The sequence below is a fragment of the Labrus mixtus genome, chromosome 11 (assembly GCF_963584025.1).
Source record: "Labrus mixtus chromosome 11, fLabMix1.1, whole genome shotgun sequence".
NCBI classification, from domain to species: domain Eukaryota; kingdom Metazoa; phylum Chordata; class Actinopteri; order Labriformes; family Labridae; genus Labrus; species Labrus mixtus.
The window spans coordinates 28,242,089-28,252,767 of record NC_083622.1 but is presented as its reverse complement, the minus strand read 5'-3'; the positions used below and the strand labels follow the sequence as shown (position 1 = coordinate 28,252,767).

The following is a 10,679-nucleotide window of genomic DNA, read 5'->3' as shown; positions in this document are numbered from 1 at the left end:
AGAACCGCTCTGCTCGGCCCAGCCAGCAGGCAGTGGATAAGGGCCCCCAAGCTGCTCCCACCTCCATTCTCTCCCCTTCCCTGAGGCCTCCTGAGCCTCCCCCCTCTCTCCCTTCCTCCCCCCTTCCTTTAAGTTCCCTAAAGTCATGATCTGGCCCGTAAATTAGTACTGGGAGAAAAATAGGTTCTGTAAGATGAAACTGGGTTTCTGTGTGTATCAGCACACGACTCAGGGGAGACAAGAGAGAAGAAGCAGGCAGTAAATCCCTTGGAGTCCACTGATAGCGCCTGTTTGCACAGCCACTGCCGCTTCCTTTGATCAAAAGCTGGGGGAGCGGGGGGTCGTGTGGCGCTGCCGAAGGTCAGCTATATATTACACTCCTAAAAGTGATTACTGAAATTCTTAAGTGAAACCATTCTGCTGCCAGGGTGTGCTCTAATCCCCTGCAGCGTTGTCTGGGCCCGGGCTGGGGCCGGGGCCTCTCTGTGGATCTGTGCACCCAGCACTCCTTTTCCCCTTCCCCACTTGTGTTTTCTATCATAAGAGCAGGACTAAAAAGAGCCCCTACATGGAAACATGGCCTATCCAGTTGCAGTATCAACCACTGGGGCTTGCAGGAAAGAGAGCGAGAGAGAGAGAGAGGAAAGGTAGTGTCAGGAAACAGAAATATGCACACACTTCAAAGGCCCGGGCAGCAAATTAAGGGTTAGGCATTGGACACGACAGTAAGTGGCCTTTACATCAGAAACAGAGTAAACAATGTCTGGATTGTGTTTCGCTTCTTCCCTCTGTGTTGTTGCGCACAGACCCCCCGGCTCTCCATCTGCATGCTGGCTGTGCTGTAGGTAGGGCACTAAAACAGCTCAATGAAGGTTTTTTTTTTTTTTTTGCCATGCAGCAAATCATTTTCATCAATTGAGGCGTGATGAAATGTTTTGGATCCGTGCCACTGATGTGTGTAAATTAATGGAAAATCTGACACAGTTGTGCAGAATGAATGGTTTTAAGAGGACTTAATGTGATAAAGCCTCTGTTAAAATTCCACAATTTATGACTGGTAGCTAATCCCTGCCACAATGTTACACCATATCAAATCAATTACAAGCACTTATAAAACAGAAGTGCTGTGTTAAAGTGTGATACAAACAAGCTTCAGGAGAACGTCTGTGTGTGTGTGTGTGTGTGTGTGTGTGTGTGTGTGTGTGTGTGTGTGTGTGCGCGTGTGTGTTTGTGTGTGTGTGTTTGTGTGTACATCACCTCTACAGTACCAGCTGTGATTGAGCCAGCCAGAATGATGTAAACAAGAATTATGTGAAGTCATGCTCTATGAAACTTTATACACATTTGCTGATCATTACCTAAGATTGCTTTGTGTTAACTTTGGCAGCATGGCTCCTGGCTCCTAGACTGAAAAAGGGATGATGTATTTCCTTTTATTTATTATTTGCAATGAGCTACTGAGAGGGAAAGAGGGAGAAAAAAAAGTGTGAGTGATATGCCTGCAACTGGTGCATCGATGCCAGGAATAACAGAATTAAACTTTCTCCTCAGGCCTCATTAGTGTGTAGAAAACGGTTCCCATGAGACACAACTGAGTGTAAATATATTTAAAACTCTTTACACCGCAGGATGCTACACACCAAATGTCTCCCCGTTTCTGCTCTCTCCTTTAAAATGAGAACGTAAACCGCATCAAGTGCTGCAAGTGTGGAGGCATCAAAAGAGTTGCAACCCCATGTTGCACGTCTCATAAATTCTGGTGAGGGAATTCAAAGAGAAATTTATCGAGCATGGCATTCACACATGTTGACAGTAAAGTAGGCCAACTGCACACCAGGTCTTGGGAATTTGTAGGAGCACATGGCCCCTTTTTCATGCTTTGAAACACCCTCTTTGACCCCTCTGTCGGCTTATGCAATGTCTTTGCCCTTTCTATCAAGAAAAAATAAAAAAGATTGAAAATTTATCTGAGACACAAAAGCCCATAGCAGTGGCCAATAAATCAGAAATGTCAAGATATACTGTTGTAAACATGGAGAGATTTATCCACATTGTTACATGACCAGGGCATGAGAGACAATATTTCATGGACGGTTCTTAAACTCCTACCCCCTAAAGCAGGTGCACTCATATTCCAAATAAGGCAATGTGCTATAACATCATCATTTCCCAACATTTGTTTATAATATGAACAAGTCCCTGCCATCTGTTTCCAGCCTGCGCTGCCTTTTCTTCACTTGTTTGTACAGTAAGGGAGGTGTTTATGGACTTTGGATGTTGCCAATTTCACTAGAGAGCGCTCTGCAGAGCACCTATGGGACTCAGCGTACGTACAGCACCACACTTTTGGCTCCGCTGCCTATTGACACAGCTGCTATCATGCTGCAATGATCTGATTCCAGGGGTGATGAACATATCTGCACACACTTACCTATGTGCACACACACACACACACACACACAAAAAGCACTTGGGGACGCACATAACATGTTTGTCTTTTCCTTTTAAATGTCAGTAAGTGCTGCTCAGACACAGCTTGATATTGACTTTGGTGGGATGAAGGTGCTCTCACCCTTTGTTGTTGCTTGACTCATGTTGGTTCACTCAGAGGCTGCTTCGCAGGATGCTACAAAATGTGCGCTTCCTTTGCTATCGGCTGCTGCTGTGATCACCAAAACCCTTTTTTTTTGTTCCTTTTCGACCTCAAACTGCCTATATCAAGATGTTAAACCTCAAGCCAATGAAAAGTCGAAAGAGGTTTTTTTAAATCGTGTTCTTGGACAACTCTACTTCTAGTTTTTTTTTTATGTCATCTGGTTACTGTTCAGCTGCAAGGCAGAGCTGCGTAGGTCCTGAGTGATGGAGGAAAAGCTGAGAACAGAGAGTGAGAAAGTAAATAAAATTCTGAATGATAATAAATTGCATCACTTGTAATTCTATCCAGTGCTGGTCTGCTGTGTGCTGCAGCCCCCTTTACATGCAGAGGCCCGGGGAGATCTGCCGATAACATGGGGATTGATGTAGGCCATTAATGGAGCGTGTGTGCCGGGCTGGAGGGGTGCGTTCCATTTGGCCTCCACAACAGCACTGTATATCAGCATGTTGTCACCCGGGCTGATGTCACAGCAGGTCCTTCGGCTAAGAAAACACACATTCCGTCTTGCGTTGGTGACCAGCTCAGACTCACTCACTATCCACTAATGTGCTGCTTGTGCCGAGGCTTGGTGCCTTGTTTTGGGTTCACGGCCTCTCCGAATGTAATCCATAACCAATTAGGCATTGTGCATGTGTAACTGGAGGACCTTTAAAACAAGACAAAATGATGTGGTTGAGCATGTGGTCAGGAAAAAAAGTGAAACAGAGCGCTTCAGGACCTACCAGTCCTGTTATTAGTGACTTGATTTTGGGATTATGAAGCTGCATGACAATATTCAATAAAGGACTTTACTCAGTGTGATTATGAGCTCAAGCTTTTCTATCTCTTCATGGTGTGTGTAGGCTGTTTATTTGTGTTTTTCAGCTTTCAGTCCAAGTGCCCAAGTTGAACACTTGCTCTTGTTTCTTACTGAAAGTACGAACAGAGGAGCTGGACACATTCAGGGAACTGTGTTTCACTGAAGGCGATTTGTCCCCTGATGCATCCACCTCAGAGCACATTGTGTTATCTTTGGAGGTGAAAGCAGCAGCAGGCTCGTCATTACAGGGTCATGGTTCTTTCGATTTAAGTCCATTCAATAACTGATGCAATCGCTCTCTCTCTCTCTCCCTCCCTCCCTCCCTCCCTCCCTCCCTCTCTCTCTCTTTCCCCCTCTCTCTGACGCTCTCTCCATTCAATTCAAATGAGCTTTATTAACATGACAGATCAACAATCTATGTTGCCAAAGCAGTACAGAAAACATTTTGAACAACAAATGATTACAATATATACAGTAAACAAATACAACAAATATGAATAAAAGACATTAACAATAACATGAATTATTTTTACAGTGTATTTCTATGAAACATTAAGTGTATTTTGTCTCAGTTTGTGACAATCATGAACATATTTAGCAGCTTACACTGCACAGACTTTTCTCTCCACAGAGATAGAGCAGCTTCTGAGGATCAGAGAGATGGAGAAAGTCAGGATATTTATTATAAATGTAATCAAAGAGAGTCTCTCTTAAATCTTTATCCATGTCACAGTGTAGGAGGAAGTGAGATTCTGATGACAGAGTGAACACAGCCTGGCCTCTCTGGGTAACCAGTTCTGTCTGTGATGGCCTGTTTCTCTGGTCAGACTGTGTCCACTCAGTCTGTACATCGTCATGGTTTTCCTTAGTTTCACATCCCTCACTGTGCTCAGGTACTCTGCCAGCTTGTACTCTCTGTTTAGGCTCAAACAGAATTCTAATTTACTTTGTGATTTGGTGCTTTCCTTCCAATATTTGATATAATTGCCTTTTTGTTTTGAGATAATTTGGTTGGGCCAGATTGTTTGGGGTGTGTCCTGAAGCCCTGGTGTTTGAGGGCGGAGCTTCAGGATCAGCTGGCAGAGGGGACTCTTATCTGGGTTCAACTCTTGGCACTGAAGGGCTTTGAACTGGTAGGAGTGGGGGTCACTGGATTGGAGGTGTTTATAGAATGTGATGTTAATGATTAAAGGGTATTGGCTGAGTTCTGCCCTGCATGCATTACTGACCGTGTGTCTGTGGACTCTCAGGATGTTTCTACACAGTTCTGCATGCAGGGCTTCCAGCGGGTGTTTTTCCCATTTGGGGAAGTCTTGGTTGGTTAATGGGCCCCATACTTCACTACCATATAAAATGATTGGGTCTATTATTGAATTGAGAATTTTGAGCCAGGTCCTAATTGGAATGTCAATCTGAATTTTTCTTTTGATGGCATAAAAAGTCCTTCTTCCTCTCTCTTTCAGCTCATTCACAGCCATGCCAACATGTCCAGTGGGAGTGATGACTAAGCCTAAATATTTGTATTGTTTGGTGTGCTGGATTTCTGTGTTTCCTAATGTGAATGTGTTTCTCTGAGAGTTGGATCGTCTTTGGAAGGTCATTATTTTGGTCTTGTTCATATTGACAGTAAGTGAACTTGTGGAGGATGTCCAGGCTCTGCTGTAAACCCTCTGGGGAGGGAGACAGGAGAACCAGGTCATCAGCAAACATCAGACATTTGAACTCTGTGTCCTGCAGGGTCACACATGAGCTGTGGACTTCTGCAGTTCTTCTGTGAATGTGTTAATATATATATTAAAGAGGGTTGGGCTCATGTTGCAGCCCTGTTTCACCCCATGGTACTGCCTGAAATAATTTGTTCTTTTGTTTCCAATTTTAATTGCACATCTGTTATTTAAATATATGGTTTTAATCAAATCATAGGTTTTCCCCCCCATGCCACTTTCTAGTAATCTGTAAAAGAGTCCTTCATGCCAAATGGAGTCAAAGGCCTTCCTGAAAACAAAACAAGCATACATTTTCTTTTTCTTTTGGTGTACATGGTGGTCAATGAGAGTGCTGAGGGTGAAGATATGATCTGATGTGTGATGGTGAGGCATGAATCCAATCTGACTTTTATGCAGGACGTTGTGTTCTTTTAAGAAGTCAACGATCCGGGAATTTATGATGCTGCAGAGCACTTTGCCCAAACAGCTGGTGACACATATCCCTCTGTAGTTCTGAGGGTCACTTTTGTCACCACTTTTAAATATCGGTGTAATAAGACCTTGACTCCAACTCTCGGGGAAATATCCCACACTCAGAATTAAATTGAATAATTTGAGAATAGCCAATTGGAATTGTTCTGTGCTGTATTTCAGCATTTTGTTCAGTATGCCATCAGGGCCACATGCTTTTTTCTTTTTGAGGGTCTTTAATTTAGTTTTCAGGTGGTTCAAATTAACGGGGAGATTTAGGGGGTTTTGGTAGTCTTTGATGACCAGTTCCATATTTTGTAGTTTTTCTAGTATTTGAATGGTTTCAGAGTCAGTTCCTGGTGGTTTAGGTCCAAATAAGGACTGGAAATGTTCAGTCCATATGTCTCCGTCCTGTATGACCAGCTCTTCAGGCTCAGACTGACAGACTTCAACAGTCTTCAAAGTATTGAAGGCGTAGTTGATTGTTTGAAGGTTCTCTGTGATTAAGGTTTGATCATTTTCTGACTTCTTTCCTCAGATTTTGACACTCTTTGTCAAACCACTGCTTCTTTTTGGTTGTTTTCCTTTTGTTTGTTCGTATTTTCAGTTCAGCTTTTTTTGCTGTTCTTTCAAAGATAAAACTCATATTTTGGACAGCCTTACATATGCCTTCAGTAGTGGGGGGGTAGGGGTAATCTATAAACTCTTGTACCAATGATTGGATCTCTTCACTATTGCTTGCCTCTTGGTATTGTTCAGTGCTGTCGGGGCTCCATCTATACGTCCTGGGGATGTTGAACAGTTGGCTGGGTTTGGTCTGTGTCATATTGTTCTGTTTGAGGAACAGGGTGATTTGGTTGTGGTCTGATAGAGGGGTCTGGGGTTTGACTGTGAATGCACTGAAAGAGAGACAGACTCTCTCTCTCTCTCTCTCTCTCTGAAGGGTTCTCTTTCATTAGCAGACACCATCATGTCCACACTTTTATATCGTTTTGAGTTTTGTTCTCACATATCTTGAAACCGTCCCAAACTGCCACAGCTGGTTATACGATTCATGATATTTTGGTAAGCACCCCCGCCGTCAGATACTTCAGTCTATCTGACAGTGGTAGAACTAAACTATTCATAGTTTTCTCTTCTTTTTTTACTAGTTGGAAGGACCAGGTATAAGTCTCCACTTTGTGTTGATTCTGGAGATATCAAACCTAACATAGAATCTGAGGCTTTCATTTCAGCTTCAAGGATGGATAGACCAAGAGAAGCCACCGAGGGGAATCGCAATTCATTAGCCATCAACTAAATGATTTCTTTGATGAAGTTTCTGATGGTAACACAAAACAGCTCGAGTGTACTTGATAGAGGGGAGTCGTATATGATGTACTCTATGTTTTAATTAAATTATTTTATTGAAGGGGAAGAGCTTTGAAATACTGAGGGTTGGTTTGAGTGAAATGTAAAGTTTGTGTTTTATGTTTGATTATTGTTTTTATTTTGGAGTCTCCTAGATGTGTTTCTGCTGTTGTTGATGCATGAGGTGTGTACTGTTTAAATTGAGAAATGAAAATAATAGAAAAATCCCACCTTAAATATATCATATTAAAATAAAATGGAAATCAAATGAAAAAGCAGTCAAAGTTTCTATTGGAAAAATCATGGATTGTAAAATGATTTTTGCAAACTCATGTCTCATTAATGAAACCTTTTATTTAAACAGCATATCTGTTTAACAAAGGACAACGAAATGTGCAAGATAACTGCATTTTCAAATAATGACTGATGTAGTAAATGAGAATTAAAATCACAACCGTGTACGTCAGGCACGTGTCTTTATGTGAAAGGAAATTTAAGAGAATGGAACTAAACTCTCTAGGATTCAAGTCAATAAAAAAAAAAAAAGAAAAACAGCCTATCAGACGATCTTACAGGCAAGCGGCGTAATGAAACACTAATATGTTAAAAAACAAGTCGGTTATGAAGCATGCTGAGCTAAGAAGGCTCTTATTCTGTGGAGGAGCTCTTTCTTGACGCTGTCTGGCACCAAAGCTGCAAGAAAAGAAAGATCTCCATGAGGATACTTTTTATTTCACACAGGTCTGGTACACAAACGTTACAATGCTAACACCCCAATCATTCTGCAAACATAACATCTGAGAGTGTTGAGATTTCACCTCCTCATGAGGGTGAAACATGTCCCCTCAAAAGGTCAGAGCACTTTAGCATCTTTCTCTTTAATCTGAAATAGAGCATGTGTTCAAACAGTTCCATTACCTCTTCCTTTGGGTGTGATCTCAACCACCAGGTCCTCCACAGTGACATGCTCCAAGCCCTTTTCTTTGATCACTTCTACAATATTGAAAAAATAAAAATAAACAATTCATTAAATATTAATGTAAACTATGTGTAGGAGCCAATTTAGTGTGTGTGTATTTATGTATTGTATTTCAATGGGTTTGGTTTATATGTTGATGTATTTACTTAATTTGGACACTAGGTGGTGATAATTGATCATTTGGGTTAATTGGTCAGGTTGAGTGTTTATATGTCACAGGTGGGCATAGGTGGTGGGAACATCCGGTTCTTACAGTAACACAACATAACGCAAGTAGGCTATTTAACATAACAAAAAGAACGACAACCAACAGTATAATCTCAGAAATAACAACTCATCATATTATCATCACGGTTTGTCTGCTTCATATAAATAAAGTGGAACATCAGAAAGTACTTTGATTTTGGACATTTGTTTATTTTTTTACGCGTCCAGAACTTTCCATACACCTATGCAAGTGAGTAAAAGCAAGATAAGAAATGTGGACATTAGATAGTCACTACACTTTGTGTTTTTGAAGTGCTGTAATGTTTTACCTTTGCAGTGAGCTTTCATCTGATCCTTCCAGCCACACTCTGTCAATTTAGCCCTCAGTAACTCCTTCAGTCTGTCGATGTAATGCAAACTCACAGTATTTATGTGAACAAAGTCATTCATGTGAACTACTGACGAACTGAAACATGACGAGCTCTCATTTCAGAGTCAAATCTACATTCATCTGTTTGGACTATGTTCAATTACCTCTCTCGTTCCCCCATCTCTGTCAGCTTCTGGTTAATCGTTGCCCTCATTTTAGTGTCTTTACTCATAGTCTTTTAGCTACAAAGAGAGAAACACCATGTTAACACAAAGTCATTTTACAGCTGCGAAATAACGGCTTCAAATGTTAACATACAAGATTATGTTAGAAATATACTTACACACTTGTGAACTACGATTAAAGTCGGTCCCACGCCTCAGATTGATAACGTTTCCAGACTTTGTGGCGTACATGAAAAAGTTAAGACGACATGATGTTACTGTCACTGAAAACACGACAGATATAAAGCACACTGTCACTGCGATGTCAATAACACGTTTTATAACAATCCTGCTTCAATGTGGGACTGAATAAAGATAATGCAGGCGATGTTTTTGACTTTACAGGATTCACCGTCAGATAACACCTTCCGTAGAGAAACAACGAGCGGTACATTAGTTCCTACCCAACATGTCTGTTAGACCACACGGCGGCGCTGCCGGTTAATATATTTACTTTGAGTTTGCTTTTATAGCAGACAATCGTTGGTGTAGTGCAGGGTATACGTAGGCATACGGAGTATTCCCATTTATTTTTCAGTCTCCATTGGGTATTTTATTTTATATGTAACCAGGAAAGAAAAACTTGTTGAGATTAAAAATCTCTTTCACAAGAGTGTCCTGCCAATACAGGCAACAGCACAATTTACAGAGTTTCAAACAAACGAGCAGCCACACAATACAAATACACAAATACAAATACAAGACATTAAAAGCCACAAATAATAAATCTAAACAGCAAATGTCCGTCAAGATCCACAAACACATCAGGGAGAACACGTACAGCCAGATGTCTGAGTATACCCACTTCTTCAGGCACTGCTACACACCTGCTGACAATTACTACTCACACCTCTTAACTGATTATATTGACAACATGTTTTAATCAATTCATTGCATGTAGGTCATTTCTAAATGTTACTGATGTGGTAGTTGTGTTTTTGGAAAATATAGTATTTAAAAAACAACTGATGGTTTTTTTTTCCAAGCTCTGCTTTTATTTCATGATCTAAATTTTTAAGTCATTTTTTGAACACACTGTTTAAAGTAATGTTGTTAAAAGGTTTAAAGCGAAGTCTATTTGTGGGCTACATTTTAGTTTGAGGTCTCTCAAAAGCAAATGCTATGTTTTCACAGTGTTGTAGTCAAGACCACACTAACCGAGACCAAGAAACACTCCAGAGTGCTCCGATAACGAGACAAGATCGAGACATTTAGGGATCAAGACCAAGACCAAGGCAAGGGGAGACCGAGACAAGACCAAGACCATCAATATCGTTAAAAAAATCATCATCTTGTACGCAGTAGGCGTGTCACTCACTTAGACTGTAACACTGAGAAGGTTGCAGCTGTCAAGAATCAAATTATGACTGAATCAAAATTATTTGTTCTTTTAGAATGGGGTGTTTTCCTTCTAATCACAGTAATGATGTGGAAAAATAGCCAATCAGTGTTGGTCTTGACTAGTCTTGATTTCATATCCAGAGTCCGCCCAGTCTGAGACTGAGACACATTGAGTAAAAATGCAAGACCTTTAAGAAAGTGTTGTCGAGACTGGTCCTGAGACCAAAACCTATTTTGAGTAAATAAAACTATGTTTTCAACCAGATACCAACCCACACACAGACAGGCTGAAGTTATGCTTGTGCATGTTCAAAAACAAATAAACCTGTTTTCTCCACTATCATGCAAATGCAAAAGTCTGTTTTTTTTTGCAATAACACCACAATCATCAAAGTCACCCATGACCAAATTTTCCAATGAGTGATACAACCAAATATCTGTCCCTCCTGTCTAAACTGTCTACATTCACTTATTGGAAGTCACTTTGGAGAACAGCTTAAGATAAATACATGTAATGTGTTGTTATGTAAGGAGGCAGCATTGTTTAAAATAGTTTCATGGTTACACCTCATGGTT

At 40.9% G+C, this 10,679-nt stretch overlaps 1 protein-coding gene across 2 annotated transcripts; it reads right to left on the bottom strand.

Moving 5' to 3' along the window:
- Positions 1-7,316: 7,316 nt before the first annotated feature.
- On the bottom strand, positions 7,317-9,137 carry eny2 (ENY2 transcription and export complex 2 subunit). Of its 2 annotated transcripts, none has more exons than XM_061051180.1 (5): positions 8,882-9,137; positions 8,703-8,780; positions 8,498-8,568; positions 7,901-7,975; positions 7,317-7,675 (listed from the first exon to the last, which is right to left on the bottom strand). In XM_061051180.1, the coding sequence occupies exons 2-5, from the start codon at positions 8,768-8,770 to the stop codon at positions 7,602-7,604; spliced, it is 288 nt and encodes a 95-aa protein (XP_060907163.1). In that variant the 5' UTR covers positions 8,771-8,780; positions 8,882-9,137; the 3' UTR covers positions 7,317-7,601. The 2 variants fall into 2 exon arrangements, with proteins under 2 accessions (XP_060907163.1, XP_060907161.1); XM_061051178.1 differs by having other exon boundaries at positions 8,886-9,136.
- Between the last annotated feature and the right edge of the window lie 1,542 nt (positions 9,138-10,679).

Bases quoted from the DNA above. Each gene is read 5' to 3' on its own strand.
- eny2 (XM_061051180.1), bottom strand. From the start codon at position 8,770: ATGAGTAAAGACACTAAAATGAGGGCAACGATTAACCAGAAGCTGACA. The intron at 8,569-8,702 runs GTAATTGAACAT...TTACATCGACAG, and splicing joins GAGATGGGGGAACGAGAGAG to ACTGAAGGAGTTACTGAGGG. The intron at 7,976-8,497 runs GTAAAACATTAC...TCAATATTGTAG, and splicing joins GATGAAAGCTCACTGCAAAG to AAGTGATCAAAGAAAAGGGC.